Below are 23,682 nucleotides of genomic sequence, written 5' to 3' on the forward strand. Positions count from 1 at the left end.
TCCTGGTTGGGTGAGGGGGTCACCGTGCAGAGGCTGCAGGCGACGTCCGGGAGTCCTGGAGGGGTCAACTCTACTCTGGGGAGTTGGGGGACCAGTGGGCCACTCGGGCCGTAGACTACTGGTGCAGTGGCGGTTCCAGGCGTCGTGTTTCTTTGTCCTCAGCAGGCTGTCTGTCTTGGGAGTTTCTTTTGAACAGAGCTGCTGTTCACAAGAGATCCGGTCTTTGTTGAAGGCAGACAGTCTTTCCAGGGGTTCTAGAGGTTACTGGTTGCAGGACGAGGTGACTTTTGGTGTAGGATCTCTGGAAACTGCAGACTGGGGCCAAGCAGTTCTTCCCTGCAGTCTTCTCTGCTGTGCGTCTTCTTTTGTTCTTCTTTGTAGATTGCTTGAATCTGCCTGCTGGGCTCAGGGCTGCCCCCTAAATACTATAGGGGGTGTTTTATTTATGGGTCTCAAGGTAGTAGCCAATGGGCTACTGACCTTAGGGTGACTAAACCCTTGGTGTGCTCACTCCACATGGGGGAGTGAGCACAATTCTTTATCCTTATTGGAGAGTGCCTGCCATCTGCAAGATGGCGGGCACTGAAGAGTGGACTTCACTGTGTGTGTGTATACACACAGGACCTCTCGGGGTGGCACAATGTGCTGCAGCCCTTAGAGCCCTTCCCTGGTCACAGTGCCCTTGGTTCTCATGGTACCTTTTACAACGGACCTACATGTGGCCAGAGAGGTGCCAATTGGCAGTACAAAGGTATAGTTTAGGGAAAGAACACAGGCCCTGGGAACGGGATTGGCAGGGATCCAGGGCATATCAATTCAAAGGGCATTAGAAATCTGGACAAAAATGGGGTGGTTACTGCAACAGAAACTCACTTTGCTACAACACTTTAGTCCACTAAGCCACCAGATCCGGATTCCACCAATCCTCATCATCAAAGATACTTTATTTGACTCACACAAATCAAATTTATTTCCATGCAGAATAATACATTAAGACATTTAAAAATACATATCCATAAGAGCCCTAATTAATAAAAGCAAAGTAATAGTCTAATATGAGTGCAGTTAAAATATAATTTAGTACTGCGTATATATAATATCTATGCTACCTAGGGATAATAAGCCAGAGCCAACTTGTGTGACCTATCCACCAATCAAAACATCTTTTTTCAGAAAGACCTACTGCAAAATGAAGTCAACATTCTATTGCAGAAGCATGCTGTGGAGGTTTCTCCTCTCCAGAGAGGATTGGGGATTTATGCCCCATATTTTTGTGCTAAAGAAAGGACCAAAAGAAGAATTTAGACCCATTTCAGCTCTTACAGTACTAAACAAGTAAATTAAGAAATTCAGAATGTTGCTATTACACCAGATTTATCCACAACTATTTCAAGGAAACTGGGTGTGTTCAATACACCTCTAAGATGCCTACTTTCACATTTCAGTATTAGCAAAGCATCGAAGGTTCCTTCATTTCACAGTAGGATCTCATCATTATCAATACAGGGTCTTATCTTGCTGACTAAAATCAGCTCCACAAACTTTTTTAAAATGTATGGCCATTGTCACCGCTCATCTAATGAAACAAAAGATCTTCGACTGTCCTTACGTGGATGACTGGTTAATAAAGGGTATGTCACCAGACAAAAAACACTGCCAGTTTTGTCTCAAGATGTTAACCAATCTGGGCCTGCAAGCTAACCTTAGAAAGTCTACAACCTGTCCAGTTCAAAAAATAAAATATCTTGGAGCAATACTGGATACCCAATCTGCAATAGTGTATCCTTCAGAAGAGAGGTTATTGTTAATCATTCTGAAATGTCACATTCTCGTTTATACTCTCCATCAACAGCGAGACAGATTGCATCCCTACTAGGTTTGATGGCTTCTTGCATCTTTCTACTTCCACTTGCAAGACTTCGCATGAGGGATCTGCAGGAATTGCCTAGAAGACCAGTGGAATGAGTTCTCAGATCACTGGAAAGAGAAAGTGACCCTATCACAAGATGCAGTTCAGTCTCTCCCATGGTGAAAACAGCCAAAGAACCTCTTGGCAGGAGTAGTATTGCATCAGGACCTACCAAATCAAACATCGATCACAGATGCCTCTCTCTAGGGATGGGTATATCCTATGGAACACCTACAAACCCAAGGACTTTTGTCAAACAAAGAAAACACTTTTAATATCAAGCTTCTGCAATTGAGAGCTGTTCATCTGGCCCTGAAATGTTTTCTTCCATCAAGAACGCCAAACTCTGTTGTAATCATACAGAACATTCGACAGCAATGCGTTACCTGAGCAAGCAAGGTGGAACTCCCTCTCGACCTCATCTCTTGAAGCTTAAGCCATATGGAAATAGTTATTAGCCAGAAACCTAACCATAAAGGCTATTCATCTGCCAGGGGTTCAGAATATAAAGGCAGATTCACTCAGTCTGGTATTTCAGGAAAATCATGACTGGGTTCTAAATGACAAAGTCTTAAGACATTGTTCAAGACTGGGGATATCAACAAATAGATTAGCTTGTGGATACTAACAACAAAAAAATGCAGACACTATGCATCCAGATTCTTCCAACCATGGTCGAAAGGTAATGCCCTTTTGATAAATTGGTTAGGGAAATTTCTCTATTAATTTTCTCCAATTCCTTTCATACCTACAGTAACCCTCAAAATCTTCTGCTCCAAGACCTGTATGATAATGTTAGCACCGGCATGACCTCATCAGTGGTGGTTCATGGATCTTCACCTGCTAGAACAACCAAATGAGATTGCTGTGCAGACAGGATCTCTTGTAAAAGTTTGGGAGACTGATACTTCACCCCGGCCTTTCTATCACTAACATTGACTGCTTAGCTCCTGAATTCTTCCAAAATGGACATTTAGGACTTCCACAAAACTACATGGGCATTTTAAGAGAGGCTTAAAGACCTTTCACAAGAAAATCGTATGCCTTTAAGTGGAAGAGGTATTATTTATGATTCATTTAAAACAGACCCAATCCAATCTTGTGTCGGGAACAAGTGGCTATACCCTACCATATTAATTTGGTTAGGTCAGTTTTGCAATTTTCTTCTAATGCATTTCATCTTGTAGCTATAGCAGCCTATAGAAAATTTCCATCACCAATTTCTTTAAAATAACTTTAATTAAATACTTCTTTGTGTGCTTAAAGTATTTCCTCCATTAAAGTCACCATCTCCTCTTTGAGTACTTAACATTGTTCTGTCCAAATGAATGGGTTCCCTACTTGAACCCATTCATAAAGCCTCTTCACAACATCTTACATGGAAAGCGGCCTTCCTAGTAGCCATCACATCAGCAGTGAGTGAAATTCGAGCACTATGCTCTGTAGAACCATATGCAGTATTTCATACTTATTTTCTTCCCAGGTGGTTTCAGAATTGCATATTAATCAAACCATCTAATTTTCAGTGTTTCTCCCTAATCCATCCACTATAGCTGAAAGGTCTTCACACTCCCCTGATAGAGTCCTAAAATTAAAACTATGAGCAGAAGAAAATCTTATTACCTCTTAGTTATGTTCCAGTCAGAACAGGCTCTGCATTATCATAACAAACTATCCCTAGGTGGGTTGCATCCTGTGTACTACTCTCATATCAAGCAGCTAAAAAGTCTCACCTAGTGGACCTAAAGCATATTCCGCAAGGGGAAAGTCTGCAACTGCAGCTCTTCTTAGAAATGTTCCTATTTCAGAAATATGTACAGCTGCTGCATGGAGATCTGTACATACCTTTATTAGACATTGTCTTGATTCAGACTCTAAAGCAGATACTCACGTAGGTGAGACTTCTTTGAGGAACCTTTTCATGTGATTTTGGGAGCTATTTTTATTTCAAGTTCGCATTTTATGGGATGGGTTTGCTATTCTTTGAGCTTATGACTATTGATGAGGATCCCCTGGAAGAGAAGGTGAAGTTGCCTGCCGGTAATCCTAGTTCTCTGCCAGGGCAATCTGCATCAAAGGTCTAAGTAGCCCTTCCACCTCCCTAGGCAGAAACTGTTACAACTATCAACAATTACTTTATCCAGGATTCATAATCGCTGTAAAAATGATCTCACCTGTCCCTTGTGAGGCATGATGGGATATTGGGGGTACTGTGAGGTTTTTAAAGGCAGTGCCCGTTTTTTCTACTATTCTTTGAATGGCAGTCATTTGGCTAACATGGCCTCATTCCCATTTCTTTTCCCTTTTAAAAGCTCTAAGATTTTCTGTTATCTATTCATGACATATTTCTATGTAATTGGCTTCTTTTTAAAATGAAAATTCAATGTGATCTAGTCATTTTTAGACTTTCTGTAGACTGCAGATATGTATGTAATGTACTTTGTACAAAGTTCATTACATATATAAAAATATTTATAAGAGTGCCCTGGGATCCCCGCCTGTGGGAGGTACTATTCAGTGCTGATGACTTGGAGGATTCCCCTGGAAGAGAACTAGGATTACAGGTAAAGAGCTTTTCCTTATCTTATAGTGATGTGGGATCTATTGGTAATGGATTTTCTTTCAAACATACTGCCCAAGTAATAGGAGGTGAATCTGATTAAAACTGCTTGTGTTTCAGGGACCAGTGATATCAATATGGGTATGGGATCGAATCCCTATGGACAACAAGGACCATCAAGACCACCAGGATCCTGGCCTGATGGAATGCTGTCCTTGGAGCAAGGACCACGAGGAGCTCCGAATAGGTAGGCGCAGAAACAAAATGAATGCACTGGATTGATGTAAAAAAAAAATGACACTTGTTTCTAATTTTTGTATTAGAATATTTACTGTATGTTAATATAGCCTTTACATAGGTGTATTTGTAAGTTGGTTACTTTAGAATTGGGTCCTAATCTAGGCTCTAGTATTTGATCAAAATATAATTCTAATCTGATGGACATCTAGCCGCAGATTCCTTAATTTAGAATCTCCCCAGGCATCACACTGGATCCAGAAAATATATAGCAGCAGCACCTCTGCGCGCCGGGGCATAGCGCCACACGACCCCGCCCTGACGTTCACATACGTGGGGCGTCCGCGAGGTCATATATGTCCCTCCTGGCGAGCTGACGGCAGTTTTCCTTCTTTTCGGCGTGCAACCCGGATCCGGAGTAAGCGGTTCCTATGGCCTGATTTCAGGCCCTTTTTCGACGCTTTGCGTATGGAACAGTGTGCGATGCCTTCGGGTCAAGCTTCTTTCGGCATAGCTGTCCCGGTCGGAGTAGTCTCGTCCCCCGGCCTCAATGCCGGCGGGCCCCTCTACTTTCCAGTTCCGCCGTTTATCGCCCTCTGGGGCCTAGCGGCGCATTTCGCCGAGGTCCTCTACCTCATCTTTTGTCAGGGGCATTCCGGATGTACACCCCCGAGAGTCGCCCTCCCTCTATCCGCCCTATCCGACCCAGATGGAGGCCTATGCCGCGGCTCTGCAGGCCTCCCTTGGGTCCTATCTCCCATCCCTGGGGCATCCTCAGGGCCTCCGCTACTTGCGGGGTCCCCGACGGACTCACCGGTGGGTTCGCCCCCGGCGCTTAATGAGCCCTTGCCCTCCAGGGACGTCGGAGATGTGGTGTCAGGGTGCGGCCCGGCTGGGTCCCCCTCTACGACACAGCTTCTTTGCCGCACCGCATAGTCCCGTGGGGCTCCCTGTGGTGTCGCAGATGGTTGCTGGTGCTCCAAGCCTTGCTTCGCGCACACCTCTGCCTTCCGGGCAGAGCTGGAGTCGACACCGTAAACTAGCTTTCCCGGCTCCGCCTCCGCTTCTTTCTTTGGAGTCGGAGCCTGTTGTGATTGAGGCTGAGTCGGTGCCGGTGCGGCGCTGGAAACTGGTCTCTCCGGCGCCATCTCCTTCTTCGGAAGGGGAGCGTGTCGTGGATTCTGCGCCGGACGGGGCCGACTCGATGCTGGACAGAGTTGAGTCGGCGCCGGACGGAGCTCGATCAGCGCCGACTAAAGTAGTTTTGGTTCCGCATCAATGCCGGGTTGTTGACTCTTCTCCGGGAGAGTCTGGAGAGAGTTTGGCGTCGCCCTTCAAGCCCGGCGACGCCGGATGTGTTCTTGCCTGTGCCCCCCTTACAATATATTGACCCGGCAGGATCCCCGCCTCCTCAGGATCCCCCGGACCCGGCAGGCTCCTCGCCTTCAGAGCCCCATCAGGACCCCCATTCGTCAATGGGGCTCCCCTCAGTTGGGCATTGGTCGCACCCTCAGTGTCTTGGGAGGGTTAGTTCACAGCCCTCCCCTACAGATGAGCTGCTGTCCCCTCCTCGGAGGGCTACCGAGGCTGGAGCGGCTTTTCTGAGAGTAGTCTCCTTGGCCACTCGGATTTTGAACATGCAACCCCCTTCAGCGCCCTTGTCTGTGGACCCTCTACTTGATGTCCTTCACCGTGGGTCAGGGAATGTGGAGCCGCTTCTGCCCTTTGAAGCGTCTCTTTATGATGCCCATTTGGGTACCTGGGTTCGGCTGGCTTCCGGTGATCCGGTGGCTCGTTCTGTCTTGCACCGCCACCGTCCTGCTCCACATGATCCAGTTTGCTTATTTGTGCATCCTGACGTGCAGGGGTTTGTTTTGCAAACTGCCTTCCCTTCCTTGAACCGGCTAATGCTTCCTCCCTCCCGGGAGTCCAGATGGCTTGAGTCATGGGGTCGGAACATCTCTGCCACCACTGGTGTTGACCGCCTTCATCTTCTCCGGGATGGCCGTGACCTTGCTGAGTTTACGATCCGCTCGGCCTTGGATACTGCTGATTCCTTAGGCCGGGCTATGGCTGGTTTGGTTGCCTTGCAGCGCCATGCTTGGTTGCGCAATAGCGTCTTCCCGGAGAAGATCCGGGAGCGAATTGTTGTTTTACCATTTGATGGGGTTTTATTGTTTCATACTCACGCAGAATCAGCTGTTCAGCGCATCCTTGCGGGATTTCGCGCTCCACCTTAGTCCTGTATTCCTCAGGCATTTGTTCTGGGGTGGTACCTTTTCATTTAGCATCCTTTAGATGCGTTGTGTGCTTTAGGCTGGCAGTAAGCCTCAGGTCTTCTTTTTGCATTGTCGGGGGTAGTTACCCTTTTATTTAGCATCCTTTGGATACATTATGCGTTTTGAGCTGGCAGTTAGCCTACTGTGGCAGTGTTTGTAAGAAAGTGCTATCTTTCTTGCATGGTATGCCCCCACTTTTTGCTGAATTGCTGAATGTTCTTTGACTGCGTGTGCCCTGGACTCCTGCCAATCAGGTGCCCAGGGCCTATGTTCCTTCCCTAAACACACACTGCCCTGGCATACATCAGCCACCCCTCTAGCTGGGTGTGGGCACAGGTGCATGAGCCCTGTGCCCCTACAGTACCCAGGTCCATTCCTGGGCACTGTAAGTGCAGTGCTGCCATTTAAGAGTATATGGTGCTGGGAGATCGTCAACACGAACTCCACAGCACCATGATGGCTGCACTGAAGACTGAGAAGTTTGCTATCAAAGTGGCCTGGTAAGGGGAAATTCAACCTCAAAAGACACCCCTGCATCCAGCTGCCCTGCGCCCTGGAGAAGGCGACCTAAGGTGCACCTATGTCCCCAAACCCTCCAACTTACCTGCCCAGCTGTTGGTTCCTCCCGGAAGACTTCTTGAACTGAGCCTGCAGAAAATATCCAAAACCGGCAACTCCTATTGAGAACAGTGCCAAAACAGCACCCTGCACTCAGCTGCCTCTGTGCTGCTGTGGGTGCACTTTGTGTGCTAACCCGGATCCCCCTTTGCCCTGAGCCTAACTACAGGAGCCTTGCTCCCACAACCTTGTGGCCTGCTCGTGAGCAGCCACCAACCAGAGACCCCCTATCGCCCATTGGCTAACATTGGGCCTCAGCACTCTGGACCTAGCTGCCCGAGCGCCGCTGAGGGTTCTTTTTGAGTGCATCCTCGACCCTTGGGGATCCCTGACTCTAACCCCAGAAACCCAACCCCCCAACCAAGTACTTACCTGGAAACCGATCACTCCATTTCCTCCCGTAGGATTGCATTGACTGCTTTTCTTCTAAAAGTTTCCAAGTGTGGAGTTGGTTTGTATGGAACTTTAAGAAACTGCAAATGTACAAAACTGATTTACTATCCTTTTCTCTAGCAAGTGTCCCAGTATAATATCTAGGCATATCACACTGAGTAGATAAAGTAACCTGTAAAGTAATCAAAAGTAATGTAACAGTAATTTCAACTGTATTCAAAGTATTTACAAACCTATAACAGTCCTTTTCATTCAGCTTGCTCGCATTGTTCAACCTGCCTTGAAAAGTACCATTTACACTTACCTATGCCAGGCTTGCTTGGTTCTAGAAAATAAATATAACTAAATATTTTTATACAAACAAATTAGCCTGAGTTCAGTTTTTGAGTGCAGCATTATTTCTTGCCTGTGTGTAAAATAAATGCTAAGCACTACCCTCTGATAAAGCCTTACTGCTCGCCCACACTACCACAAATGGAGAGTAAGGTATTATCTACTTTTACCTCTGCCTAACTTTGTGGTTCCACTGGACTTTGTGCACACTATACCTTACTTTGGCATAGTATATACAGAGCCAGCTTCCTACACCGCCATGCTCCCATACCTGTTTCAGTGTATCCAGTTTGATCCTGCTCATTCAACCTGCCCATATTGGATACCCTATGAGTAGGCCGAGGCCACAAAAGCCTGTTGAGGGATCTAATATTTGCCCCCTGTAGCACATAAAGACACATAAGCAGTAATAGTTTCACTGCATCCACCCATGACTGCTAACAAGAACGTCTTCCAAAACATAATGGACTATTGCAGACCATCCACGTCCCTGCCCATGTTTCACTGATGCCTGTCGCCCTTGACCATTATCATTCGGATTCTGAGATATAGGAAGTCCGATGTTTCCCAGGGGATTACAAGCTGAAGCAGGGAATCACTGTTCAACCTCCTAGCCCTCATCGGGAATAGTTTGTTTATTTTGGTTGTTTCTTAGCCAGACACCTTCCAATATTCCATCAGGACTTTTAATAGGATTGAACAGAGTACTCTAGGTGCTGCAAATATGCCAGTGGGTTATCCGCAATCGTAGAGAGCTCGTGGGTGCTGTCCCCCACTCAAATACCCCAATGGTTGAGCACTCTTCTGAGCCTGCAGGCCATGTGCTCCATCCATGTAGCGAAGAGCAGGAGCTACAACGGACAACCCTGCCGATTTCCGCAGATCATTGTGACTGTCTAGACCTGGGCCTGTGACTACGTATACAGGGTGTGTGCCATGTTTGTCACTTTTTAGAGCACCTTGCCACACAGCGTACAGTGGCAGTCTGCGTGGGTTTGGTGCTGGGTCCCTTAGAGTAGTACAATTTATGCTGCATCTCTTGGGGGACCCTCTTTAGTACCTATGCCCTTGGTACCAGGGGCACCATTTACTAGGGACTTGAAGAGGTGCTAATGGCCTGGTCAATTGGGGATCAATTGGCCGATTAACTTGTATTGGGGACCTTTTTAGCAGGAGCCAAGTGCACTTCAGTCAAAGTTGCTTCAAATGCCAGGCAAAAAGTGGGGGAACTACTACAACAAAGGCCCATTTTCCTACAATGCTTATCTGCGGTATGGAACTCCTAATGCACCAGCGCCGGAAGGACCTCAAGCGGGGGATTAGCTAGTTCCTTATTTGGCCTCATAATATCCACATTTAGCATTGAGATTGGGCGATATAAGATCAGGGTTGGTCCCTATCTGTCTTGGGAATCAAGACTATTAGAGCTTCTCTGATTGAAGCTTGGAGTTGCCATACCTAACAGGCCTCATTGAATACCACCAGTTATTTAGCCACCACCAGTGTTTTTTAGTTTTGGTAAATCTCAGCTGGAAGTCCATCCCCTCTGGGGTTTTTTGCAGTTGGCATCTCCTCTTCCACCGCCAAGACCTTTTCTTTAATGGGGCAGAACAGGCCTCTCTTTGCTCTGGAGGCAGTCTGCATAATCTAAGGCCCACAAAATAGAGCCATATCCTACCCTGGCACCTCCTGGACTTTCCTATACAAGTCGCTCATTTGCGGGGCAGGAAAGCCTTATATGCCCTCTTGGGTGGAATATATGTGAGCTAGTTTGTCCCGAAGTTCGAAAATGGCACCTGAGAGGTCTCCCTCTTGAGCAGCCACACGAATACCCTGACCCACTCTTCCAATCCTTAGGAATTACCCTAGACTCAAAACTCGACATGGCCAATCACATCAAGAACCCCGCAAAGAGTGCCTTCGTCAACCTGAAGTTACTTACCAAAATAAAACCATTCATCCCAACCAACGACCTCAAACAAGCTACCCAATCACTGGTGCTATCCAGACTCTACTATGGGAATGCCACCCTCACTGGTACAACAAAATCTCACCTAGCACCCCTCAAAACTACTCCACACAGCAGCTCGAATGGTCACTGGAATCAGGAAATACTATCACATCTCACCAGCACTCAGAACTAAAATGGCTCCCAATCGAACTGCGTACCAGATACTGCCTGCCTCACACACAAAGCCCTGCACCCAGGAAAACCTGAGTATTTGGCTCAGGTGAAAACACTCAAACAAAAACTGCCGCACGGTCCTTTGCCGGAATCGTGCCCAAAATCTGGAACGCCATCCCAGTCGGTATCAGAACTATCTCGCCCTTCACAAAATTAAAAAAACACCTAAAAGTCCTTTTCCTCAACCGCTCCCTCCCAAATGGATAGTCTCCATCAAAACACTATTTCCTGCTCGTCATCTCTTCCGGACATTGTGGCTCTAAGACTCGCCTACTCCCTGCTATTCGTACCCCAACTGCTCCTACCACCCCTTAATTGGTTCAACCCCAAGACAACGTGCACCCTGAGGTTATACAGACTACCTCAATGCTCCTCAGCTCACTTGGACTTCCGAACCTATATGTAGAGTACTGCTTATTGTATGAATCTTGCTCAAAAACATTTGTGAAGCGTTCCGATACCCTCGGGTCAGGCTAGCACTATATAAAACTCCTTAATAAATAAATAAAACCTATTACTCTGCTAGACTTGACCCTCTGTAACCGTTGGTAATAGGTCCTGCTTGTGTACCTCTCCAAGCGTTCTCATGTCTCTATAAGGGTTGCTTGGCAGGCTGCCTATGCTGTTAAATTGTGATTCTGCTTAGTGAGCATCTCCTCCACGGTTTTTAATTTCATCTTGTGTGTCCAGCGACTGCTCCAATCCTTTGGAAGTTAACCTATTTATCTGGAACTGATCTTCTCTCTGTGCTACCACCATCATGGGCTCCCATTCCACTGCCATGCAACTAGTCTTTTCCTTGTTAGTCTTGAAGTAGTCAGGGATTACATCTGCAAGCCCCTCGGAGAATGAAACATCGGTCAGCATCTTTGTATGGAGACACCTCACTGGTACTCGGGTTATGTCCCGCCCCATCACAATGCTTGCGATTTGTGGGGAATTATCTGACGGATATCTATCTAAATATGCCACCCCCTTGTATTTAAAAGCATGGTAGACTGGACCAGGATATAGCCAGTCTACTGTGTGTACTTGTGACTTGTGTGTACCAGGAGTATACTTTGAACTTAGGGTCGCAACAGCATCCATAGGTCCACCATACCTCATCTAGACCTCGCCATCACCATGGTGCGTGCTGATCCCTTGCTGCTTAGTGTGCTTAGGTGGATATTTATCCAGGTCCCCGTTTAAGTAAATCCCCTGCCCATAAAATATCTGCACCAAAACAGCAGGAGAAATTTCTTACTACATCAGGGAAAAACCTAGCCACATCACGTTTACCATACACAAGTCATGCAGGTTTAGTGTTTCAATAAGTATCAAGTATCTTCCCTCATCTACCACTAAGTCTTTCAGGAAAAATGGAACACCAGGCACCACCCAGACCAACACCACTCTTGCGTATCTAGAGTAAGTAGGTACGTATAGCTGTCCTACATTTTTTTACGAGCCTTGGAGACCTCTTCCCCATGTATGTGTGTTCCGTTACAACGCTATGCTAACGCTACAGCCCTGGAGTTACAAATGTATCTGATGGCGCTTAGTATAGTTGTTTAGGCTGCCAACATTCCAGGTAATCATTTTATTTGTGCACCCCATAACGTTTGTGTTTCCTTTGAATACTTACATCAGAGACTACTGAATATGGCAAGCAGACAGAATACTACATTATTAGGGATTTAACGGTGGATAGTAAACAAAATAAACTCCCCCTACCCACCTCCGAGTAGCGTAATGCACCCCCCAGCCAAACATAGAACATAACGGTATTGACTACTTAAGTGAACCCATGCCCCCCTAGGTCTGGCCCTCCTCTAGCCTTGTGTTGATGGGAAGAACACTGTTATGCCGACAGACTGGACCGTATCTACGCTCCTCAGCAATCCTCCCCCAGCAGGGGCTATGCCTCTCTCGATGTCTGTCTTCTGGCTCTCAGGTTGCAGCAGGCTGCATCACTGGCAACGCCTCCCTTGTTCCCCCTGGAGGCAATCAAGTAGCCCCGCACCGGCAGCTCACCACAGCTTTAGCTCTCGTGGATGGTGTCTAGAGCACACCGCCATCAGGAGTTTTTTCGGGATATTCGTTGCGCGGAGCAGAACTCTGTGCAAAGGCGGCTCCACGGCCATCTTGCTAGGTCACACCCTCAGCTCCTGCCTGGTTAACAATAGATGCAGTAGTCCTGTCTACTGTAGGCTGTTAATTTGGGCTCTTGTTAAGCAGAATTTAATGACCCCTCTCCTCTATCCTTTTTGGTCTTGGTATGCAATAAATGCAAGTAAACAGTTCATACAATAGATCAGTTTATTCTAACTTACCAATCGCATGTGATTTGCAAACACTATGTTCGAGGCATGTGGGCTGCTGAATTCATATCTGTGCATAGATCGCCGCCTAGTGTTGGGTCCGGATGTTTGCACGTTGTTGTCCTGGAAGAGTCTTCGAAGTATCCTTGGATAGGTGACTCCTCCCCTGGACTACAGTGCGCATGGGCATCCTCTCCATCCTCAGATTGTTTTTTTCCGCCATTGGGTTCGGATGTGCTATCTTAACTCCAGTTAGGAAAAAACTTTGTCGAGGCCAAAAGGCCTTTAGTTCGCGTCGGTACTGTTCACTCGATCGGTTTCGACCCTACCTGTTAGCTTACTAACTTCGGAAACAACTTTTCGCTTTTTACCTGACCATCGACGACACCGACGATGAGTCGAGGACACCATTCAAGAGGTGCCCGGTATGCAATGCGAAATATCCCCATATCGATGTCCACCCGGTGTGCCACAAATGCTTGTCGCCGGACCACGACGAATCGACATGCATGGCCTGTGCCCGGTTCCGTTCCAAGAAGACTCTACGGAATCGACGAGCGGCGAGACTCGAAGCACAGCACGCGGCACCGGCCCCGGCAGACATCTTCAACGCCGAAGATGTCGAGGAGTTGGAAATCCTACCCTCCAATCCCGGTTCCGAACATGACTCCGGTTCGGACGACGTCGACGAATCACTCTTTCGCAGAGACGAAGACAACACCGAGGTAGGAGACGGCGATGAGGCCCTAGGGGCCGAAGAGAGTAGCTCCAATGACGAGCAAGGCCTACCCGTTCAGACTGACGAGAGCCCAGTGCCACAGACTATGGCTCCGGTCGAGGGATCGCCTTCGGGCCTTACCCGAGACCTATCCCGCAGTTCTTCGGCCCCGCCCTCGGGCCCGGCCTCGGACGTTCAGCGGCAGCCATTATTACCTAAACCGGCTGGTTTCCCTTCTACCAAACCGAAACCGAAAGCTGCACTGGTACAAATGAAACCGAAACCGAAAGTGGCGCTAGTCGGATCGAGGCCTTCCACACCTTCGACGCCAGCGACACGCATCGGCACCGAGCGCACCAAACGAGACTTCGGTGCCGAACTTGAAGCGGCCGACGCCGGAGTCGGCATACGGAAAAAGGCCCTCGGTGCCATCAAACCTGCTCGGCTCGCGGCGCCGACGCCATCGACTCCTAAACCAAAGGTCATACTGCCTGCTGCGTCTCACGTTGCTTCCACGGCAACACCAAAGCCTCCTGCATCGAAGACGTCCACGGCCATTTCCGCCCCTCGACCCGATGACCCACCGGCACCGGAAAAGTCCACGGCCGCCTCTACAAACCTGGTAGGCGCTAAGGCCTCGAAAGCGCTTCAAGTGCGAACCGTTGCAGCACAAGGCAGCAAATCCCAAGCGGTCCTCCAGGACACATCGGGCTCCGGCCCACTAAAAGCTCAAGCAGCCTCTTCGGCGCCAGCCAACATAACTTTTGGCCTGCCGCCATCCACGATCCCGAAAATGTTCCAACTCAGGACACGGGTCACCCACACCACGGTTACACCTGCTGAGACGTCTCCGTCACATTACATCGACGCCAACACCGGCAGGATGATTATCCATGACCGGAGGATAACTTCGGAGCCACCCTTGGACCCTTTCAGGATCCCACTAAAAAGAAAGCTGCCTGTGGACTCAGAACCTGTGCTTTGCGAATCTTTCGACTCGCCCTACCAGGATCCACTATCATTCTCTCCCACACACTCCGACACGGATGCGTTGGCAGACTATATGGATGACCAAGTCCCTTACCACGGAGACATGGACCCTGATGACCAACAGGACCCTGATCAAACTTGGGGCGACCCTACAGACCCCAGTGCACCTCTAGATGCACAGGACCCACAACTCTATGGAGCGAAAACATCTCCCACAGAGGACACTGCAGCGTTCAACGCTCTTATTGAACGTGCTGCGAATAATCATGGAGTGCAGCTTCACTCTGACACCGTGGAAGACGACTTCCTTATGGACACTTTCGCTTCCTCGGAAAGGCATGTAAAGACTCTGCCCATGTTGAAAGGGGTCCTCAAACCAGCCAAGGACATCTTCAAGGAACCCACCAGGGCAAGGGTGATAAACCCCAGGATCGACAAAAAGTACAGATCAGCACCTGGGGACCCTACTTACATCAGAGGCCAATTACCTCTCGACTCCATTGTCGTTGCGAATGCTCGCAAGAGGGCACACTCGCAAACGACAGGTGACGCTCCTCCCCCGGACAAAGAGTCCAAGGTTTTAGAGACCTCTGGCAAGCGAGTTGCCGCCCAGGCTGCCAACATATGGCGCATAGCCAACACTCAAGCGCTCCTCGCTCGCTACGATAGAGCGCACTATGATACATTGGAGCAACTACTCCAACATCTCCCTGACCAGTTCAAAGAAGGTGCAGAAATTCTTATCAGAGAGGGACAGCTACTCACAAATGCTTCCATCAAGTGTGCACTAGATGCTGCAGACACGGCTGCCAGGGCCATAAACACAAGCGTCATGCTGCGACGACATGCCTGGTTGCGAATCTCCGGGTTCAAACCTGAGGTGCAAAATAATATACTAAACCAACCTGTCAACCCAGACTATTTATTCGGGCCGGAGGTTGACACAGCCCTTGAGAAAATAAAAAAGGACACGGACACTGCAAAGTCCATGGGGGCTCTCCAGACTCAGTCCTTTCGGAGCAGCTCCTTTCGTCGCCCCGGAAATAGAGGAGCAGGTAGAGGACAGGGGTCACAGCAGACATGCAACAAAGGCAATACCCAAACCACCTACGATAAAAACACCCGGGGTGGATATCGTGGCTCCAGTACAAAGGGCAGAGGACGCGGCTACGGCAACACCAGGTCCTCCCCCAAGAACAAGCAGTGACGCCCTCTCCCTTCCTCCCGACCACATAACACCTGTCGGGGGAAGGCTACAAAGGTTCCTGTCCACGTGGAACTCCATCACCACGGACAGGTGGGTCAAAGATATTGTCAAATACGGTTACTGTCTAGAGCTAACCTCCACTCCACCCACAATACCTCCAAGAAACCGTCCTATGTCCTCAGAGCACTTAACGCTCTTACAGCAAGAGGTGCAAAGTATGCTTCTAAAAGGCGCTATAGAGGTCGTACCCGTCCACGAGCACGGTACGGGAGTGTACTCCCTCTACTTTTTAATACCGAAAAAGGACGGGTCACTCAGGCCTATACTAGACCTAAGACCCCTGAACCGGTACATTCTTTCCGAGCACTTTCACATGCTCACTCTCCAGCAAGTCCTTCCGCTTCTCAAGCAGGGAGACTTCCTGGCCACACTGGACCTCAAGGATGCGTATTTCCACATACCCATTCACCCCTCACACAAAAAATACCTCAGGTTCACTGTTCAGGGACAGCACTATCAATTCAAAGTCCTGCCCTTCGGCGTGACAACAGCACCCAGGGTTTTCACAAAGTGCCTAGCTACTGTGGCGGCACATCTACGGAGGCAGCACATACAAGTCTACCCCTACCTGGACGACTGGCTCGTTCAAGCGAAGTCAGCCCAGCAATGTGCCAGCCACATGTCCCGCACCATTCACCTCCTTCACAGTCTGGGATTCTCACTAAATTACCCAAAATCCCATCTCCAGCCCGCACACGTACAACAGTACCTGGGTGCGACTATAGACACTCTGGCGGCCACAGCTCAGCCAAATTTAGTGAGGATCAACAGCATGCAAATGCTGATTTCCAAGTTCAAACCCCAACACTCCCTTCCTGCGCGAGTGTTCATGCAGTTGATAGGCATGATGGCCTCCTGCATTTTCATAGTCCCGCACGCGAGATTACATATGCGCCCGCTTCAGGAGTGCTTGGCACATCAGTGGAATCAGGCTCAAGGACAGTTGAAAGACCTAGTGTTGGTGAGCGGTCGGGCATACAACTCTCTGCATTGGTGGAATCCACAAAACCTTTGCAAGGGCCGACCGTTCCAAGAGCCTGTTCCACAAATGGTACTGACAGCAGACGCGTCTCTCCAGGGATGGGGAGCTCATGTACTCCACTACACAGTGCAGGGACTATGGACGACACAACAGAAGAAAATGCACATCAACCTTCTGGAACTGATGGCAATCTTCCTAGCCATGAAGGCATTCAAAGTACATCTGTGCAACAAGGTCGTGTTGATCCGGACGGACAACATGACCGCAATGTACTACATACAGAAGCAGGGAGGAACGCACTCTCCACAGTTGTCTCATCTGGCTCAGAGCATGTGGAAGTGGGCCATTCAGAGGAACATGTTCCTCATGGCGGAACACCTCCCCGGCAAGGACAACCAAATGGCGGATCTGCTCAGCAGACACAGCCACCAGATGCACGAGTGGGAGTTACACCCATCAGTACTCCAGCCGTACTTCCAGCAGTGGGGTCATCCAGAGATAGACCTGTTCGCCACAAGCGAAAACGCAAAATGCCAAAGCTTTGCCGCCAGGTTCCCACATCCGCAGTCGCAGGGCAATGCGATATGGATGAACTGGTCCGGCAGATTTGCGTACGCTTTTCCCCCAGCGCCGTTGATACCGCTGGTGGCTCGCAAACTCAGACAACACTCCCTGACACTCGTCCTAGTTGCTCCTACGTGGGCACGCCAGCCATGGTACACCACCTTCCTCGAACTTTCCGTGGTGCCGCATCAAAGGCTGCGGATCAAACCCGCGCATTTGACGCAGAACCATGGAGAGATTCAGCACCCAGATCCGCAACAGCTGAACCTGGCGATCTGGCTCCTGAAGTCCTAGAGTTTGGCTACCTCAACCTGCCACCTGACTGTATGGACATCATCAAGGAGGCCAGGAGACCCACTACAAGAGCTTGCTATGCAGCCAAATGGAAAAGGTTTGTCATTTATTGCGGTAATAATGACATTAACCCGCTGGACGCATCCATCCAAAACATCATTTGTTACCTCCTACACCTATACCGATGCAATCTGGCGTACACCTCTATACGTGTCCATTTGACCGCAATATCAGCCTATCTACAAACCAGGCAGCACCTCTCTCTATTCAGAGTGCCTGCCATCAAAGCATTCTTGGAAGGACTCAAACGAGTCATTCCACCAAGCCACCCACCAGCTCCAATGTGGAACCTCAACCTGGTCCTCACACTCCTGATGGGTCCACCCTTTGAACCTCTCCACTCATGCGAGATTCAATTCCTCACCTGGAAAGTAGCTTTCCTGGTAGCGATCACTTCTTTAAGAAGAGTTAGTGAACTCCAGGCACTAACAGTTCAAGAGCCATTTATACAGGTTCATGCCAACAGGGTCGTACTACGTACCAACCCCAAATTCATGCCCAAGGTAATATCGCAGTTCCACATGAATCAAACTATTGAACTGCCCGTTTTCTTCCAAAACCCACAAACTGTCGCGGAAAGGGCACTCCACACACTAGATGTCAAAAGGGCCCTCATGTATTACATCGACAGGACCAAACCCTTTAGGAAGACAAAACAACTGTTTGTTGCCTTTGCCCCACACCACAAAGGTAACGCCATCTCCAAAGCAGGGATAGCCAGATGGATAGTTAAGTGTATCCAAATTTGTTATCAAAAGGCAAAACGCACATTAACTATTCCCCCACGAGCCCACTCAACACGTAAGTTAGGGGCCTCCATGGCTTTTCTAGGAAATATTCCCCTGCATGATATATGTAGAGCAGCCACCTGGTCCACTACACACACATTTACCAAACACTATTGTGTAGATGTGCAATCAAAACAGCAGGCAGCTGTAGGACAGGCTGTTCTCAAACCTCTTTTTCAGACCGCTGCAGCTGGCACTGGTAGCCGCCGCTAATAGAGGGCACTGCTATACATTCTATGCACAGATATGAATTCAGCAGCCCACATGCCTCGAACTGAATATGCTACTTACCAGTATGCATCTGTTCTTGGCATGTAGGGCTGCTGACATTCATATCGCCCTCCCTCCTCCCCGGCGCCTGTAGCAGCTGCAGCTCTCAGAATTACTGTAAGCATGGTCATCACTTTCTGTATCTACTCCATCACTGCCACAATGGCGAAAAACAATCTGAGGATGGAGAGGATGCCCATGCGCACTGTAGTCCAGGGGAGGAGTCACCTATCCAAGGATACTTCGAAGACTCTTCCAGGACAACAACGTGCAAACATCCGGACCCAACACTAGGCGGCGATCTATGCACAGATATGAATGTCAGCAGCCCTACATGCCAAGAACAGATGCATACTGGTAAGTAGCATATTCATTCTTGTTATCAAGCACTACTTGAAACTGTACCTCTCCCAGAGCTTTGCTCAAATGCTCCTAAAGTTCTGTTTGAAGTGATAAACAAGGAGGCTCCCTGAATAATTTCTGTGATTCTTTTCTAGCACTTTTATTGTACCATCTTAGTTATGCAAATTATGTCGAAGTATGAATTAGGAATGTGTAAAAGAGGTGTGTGTTTGTGCGCGGGCACCCTGAAGCAGAATGCTAGATAACATAGACCTTTGTCTGCCACTGTGATTCTCTTGACACACAATTTCTTTGATGGGATTAAACTTAAAAGAAAACAATCTGATTGATTTTTAGACAACTTGTGAGAAATTCCTTGGATGAACTCTTATGCCCACCATCCACTGTGGAAGGCCAGACTGATGAAAGAGCTCTGCTGGATCAACTGCATACTTTACTTAGTAATACAGATGCCACTGGCCTAGAGGAAATAGATCGTGCATTGGGGATACCTGATCTTGTTAATCAAGTAAGTATATATAGATAAACTGTCTTTGTTTTAGCATTTTACACAAGATTGTGGGAAATGTTCTTCTTTTTTGTTTTCTGTTAACGTTCTGGGCAGCTCACATCAACAAAAGATTTTTAATGTCCCTCCAAATTGTGTCTGGCTATCTATTACCTGCTCTACTTTAATTGGTGCAGTGTACCAAAGTTAGGCTATAATCTTGTTGATCTTCCTTAGCTATACTTTTTTCTTTTGTATCCTTTGTAGAGAAATGAGTTTCTAAGGAAATATTACAATTAATAGTTCCCATCTCCAAAGTTGATTGGATATAGTGATATGTGACCCTAATTAGAGGAAATCTCACACATACATTGATTACACTAACTATTTAATGGAGAAGACTCGTTTGTTGTGACTGTCTACTGCTGCTCTAATAAATCTGTTTGCCCAACTAGTTTATACAATCTCTGGTTCTACCTGCACTCACAGATTTATTTTGGGTTAGCCCAAGCTTATAGGTTGCATATGGCAAAGTTCTTAGGAGTTAGTTATTTGTGGAAAACATGGTGACTTTTTCTGCTATGAAGAGTATGCTCTATCTATCTCTAAACTGCATCCCTTCTATTTTCTTATTATTGCAACCTGACATGACTAACTTGCACTGCAGCTGTTACTGACACTGTCTACCCATTAAGCTTTAATGACATCTGACTTAGTATTAGAGATACTATTGACCTAATTATTATACAGCTATGAACTTGTGCTTCTAATGCTTAAGTATTGCTATTTCTTCTACTTGCCCCGGTGATGATTATTGGTCTACCTGTTTCTCATATTACTTTACTCTGTTTCAAAGGACTTAATGATCAAAAATATTACCAGATGTTTACACAGCATTCTATGCCCAATGCAGGCAAACAATTTGCTGCAAATAAATGATACTACAAATTGTATTTTCTCTGACTTGGAAGCAACTGACCCCACCTCCCAAATAGAACTAATATTCTTTACATCCATAGAATAAATTTAGTCTGAATCGGTCTACAACAAAACTGCATGAATGAGAAAATCAACATTTCTTAAGCACAGACCTTCTGCAGTGTTTCTGAATCTTGTAAAATGCATTCCACAGCGACTTTCTATTGATGCCTCCTCACTTACTTTTGTTGTTATAAGCCTCATGGTTTTTCTAATTCAGTAATATGTAGTGAAGAATGGTCTGCCATGGTCCAGGCTTTTATTATTGGCATTTGTATAGTGTAGTAAAGTGTCCCTTTTTGACAAGGTCATCCCCCACTTTTTGCCTGGTAAATGATGAGATTTCGACTGAAAGTGCACCAGGTTCCTGGTAATGAGGTCCCCAGTGCTAGACCTATTTCCCAAAACTAAACAATCGCTCCCCCAATTAGCAAAACGTTTATCACCCTCTGAGTCCCTATTAAATTGTTCCCTGGTCCCTAGGGCTTAAGGTACTGAAGAGGCCCCTAAGGGCTGCAGCACAAATTGTGCCACCATAAGGGACCCCTCACCAAGCACATGCAAGACTTGAGTCCATCTTTAGTTTCACCCCTTCTGGACTCCCCAATTTCACCTGAACAACAAGGGTAGAGGCAAAACTACCAATACTCGTACCGCCTCCACCCCTAAACAATGACTTCCCTCCACTCCCCCCCCGGACCACTCTACTCCGGTCGGGGGAAGATTGCTACATTTCCTACCTGTCTGGAACAACATTAACACGGACAGGTGGGTGACACAAATCATCCAATCAGGTTATTGCCTAGAGCTCACTTCAACTCCCCCAAACATACCACCCACACAGCGTCCAATGTCGGCATAGCATTTAACGCTTCTAAAACAAGAGGTGCTTTCCCTCCTAGAGAAACATGCCATAGAACCAGTTCCCCTTTATGACCAAAGCACAGGGGTTTACTCCCTGTACTTTATCATTCCAAAAAAAGTACGGAACCCTGAGACCCATCTTTTACCTCAGACCATTAAACCTCTACCTACAATCAGACCATTTCCATATGATCACTCTTCAACAGGTCCTCCCTCTACTCAAACAGGGCGACTTCCTTGCCACATTGGATCTCAAGAACGCCTACTTTCCCATTCACCCTGCCCACAGAAAATATCTTCCGTTTGTGGTGGATGGTCAGTATTACCAGTTCAAGGTTCTCCCATTCGGAGTCACCACAGCACCCAGGGTCTTTACAAAATTTCTGGCAGTGGTAGCAGCCCACTTACGAAGACGACAAATTCACTTCTTCCCATATTTGGACGGCTGGCTCTTAAAAGCCAAGTCACATACCCAGTGTGTGAATCACACACCCCCCACAATCCAACTACTTCACAACTTAGGGTTTACCATAAACCTCACAGTCTCACCTCCAACCATCCCACATCCAACAAAATCTAGGTGCCACAATAAACAGCTCAAAAAGTCTCGCATATTCCAGTCCAGCCAGGATAGCAAGCATGCAAGCCCTTATAACAAGATTCCAGCCGCAACACTCACTTCCAACTCGAGTGTTCATGCAACTCATAGGGATGATGGCCTCTTGCATATTCATAGTACCTCATGCAAGACTCCAGATGCACCCCTTACAGGAATGCTTGGCACGTCAGTGCAACCAAGCTCAAGGTCAGCTGACAGACGCTGCTGTTGGTGGACGGTCGCACACATTGCTCTCTGCAGTGGTGGAACACCCAAAACGTTTCCAAAGGGCGACCGTTCCTAGAGCCGGTTCCACAGATTGTGCTAACAGCAGACGCATCGCTCACTGGCTGGGGAGCTCATCTACTTCATCATACCATACATGGCACATGGACACCTCAGCAAAGGCTACCATTTGGAGTTACTAGCAATCTTTCTGGCATTAAAAGTACTCCAGAAACAGATATCAGGCAAAGTTGTCTTAGTCCACACGGACAATATGACAGCAATGTACTAGTTACAAAAAAACAGGGGGGGGGGGGCGCACTCTACAGCTCTCAACTAGCAACGAGCATATGGAGGTGGGCCATTCCTCAAAACATATTCCTGTTAGCCCAACATCTCCCAAGAATTCAAAATCACATGGCAGACCTGTTAAGTCGGCAGACACAACAGATTCACAAGTGGGAACTTCATCCACAAGTTCTTCAACCGTTTTTCCAAATGTGGGGGCAGCCAGAGATAGATCTCTTCCCCACACATTACAACACAAAATGCCCAAGCTTCGCTGCCACATATCCACACCCATTGTCCAAAGGCAATGCGATATAGATGAATTGGTCAGGCAGATATGCGTACGCTTTTCCACCTCTCCCACTCATTCCATTAGTGGTGCGCAAGCTGCAACAACAGTCACTAACACTGATACTAGTTGCTCCAACATGGGTCAGACAACCGTGGTACACAACATAGCTGGAACTATCCGTATTCCCGCACCAAAAACTACACCTCTCCCTACAGCTCTTAACACAGAAGCATGGAGAGATCAGACACCCAGATCCAGCACAGCTTAACCTGGCGATCTGGCTCCTGAAGTCCTAGAGTTTGGCTATCTCAATCTTCCACCTGATTGTATGAACGTTATCAAAGAAGCTAGGCACCCCACCACTAGAGCCTGCTATGCAGCCAAGTGGAAAAGATTTGTTATATATTGTAACAATAACATCAATCCTCTAGATGCCGCCACTCAGCACATCATATGTTACCTGCTGCATCTTCAAAGATGTAATCTAGCATACACATCAATTGGATTGCATCTCGCTGCCATCGCAGCTTATCTACAAAATAGACAACATCTGTCATTGTTCAAGGTGCCTGCCATTAAAGCATTTATGGAAGGCCTCATAAGAATAATTTCTCCCAGGGTATCTCCCTCCCCAGTGTGGAATTTAAACATCGTTCTCACAAGATTAATGGGTCCTCCATTCGAACCTCTGCATAAATGCGAGCTACAATTTCTTACATGAAATTTCGCTTTCCTTGTGGCCATTACATGAGCTACAGGCACTAACTATTCAAGAACAATTTTTACAACTCCATCATAACAAAGTGGTTGTCGGGACAAATCCTAAATTCCTTCCTA

General features: G+C 47.5%; 1 protein-coding gene across 4 annotated transcripts in view; it reads left to right on the forward strand.

Moving 5' to 3' along the window:
• Positions 1-23,682, forward strand: part of NCOA3 (nuclear receptor coactivator 3) — a 449,566-nt gene that overhangs the window by 284,063 nt on the left and 141,821 nt on the right. For all 4 annotated transcript variants that reach the window (XM_085619414.1, XM_085619419.1, XM_085619415.1 and 1 more), the window contains 2 exons: positions 4,590-4,716; positions 19,450-19,621. In XM_085619414.1, the coding sequence (XP_085475540.1) occupies positions 4,590-4,716; positions 19,450-19,621 (299 nt within the window). The remainder of the gene's footprint in view (positions 1-4,589; positions 4,717-19,449; positions 19,622-23,682) is intronic.

This window comes from Triturus cristatus, chromosome 7 (assembly GCF_964204655.1).
Source record: "Triturus cristatus chromosome 7, aTriCri1.1, whole genome shotgun sequence".
In the NCBI taxonomy this organism is placed as follows: domain Eukaryota; kingdom Metazoa; phylum Chordata; class Amphibia; order Caudata; family Salamandridae; genus Triturus; species Triturus cristatus.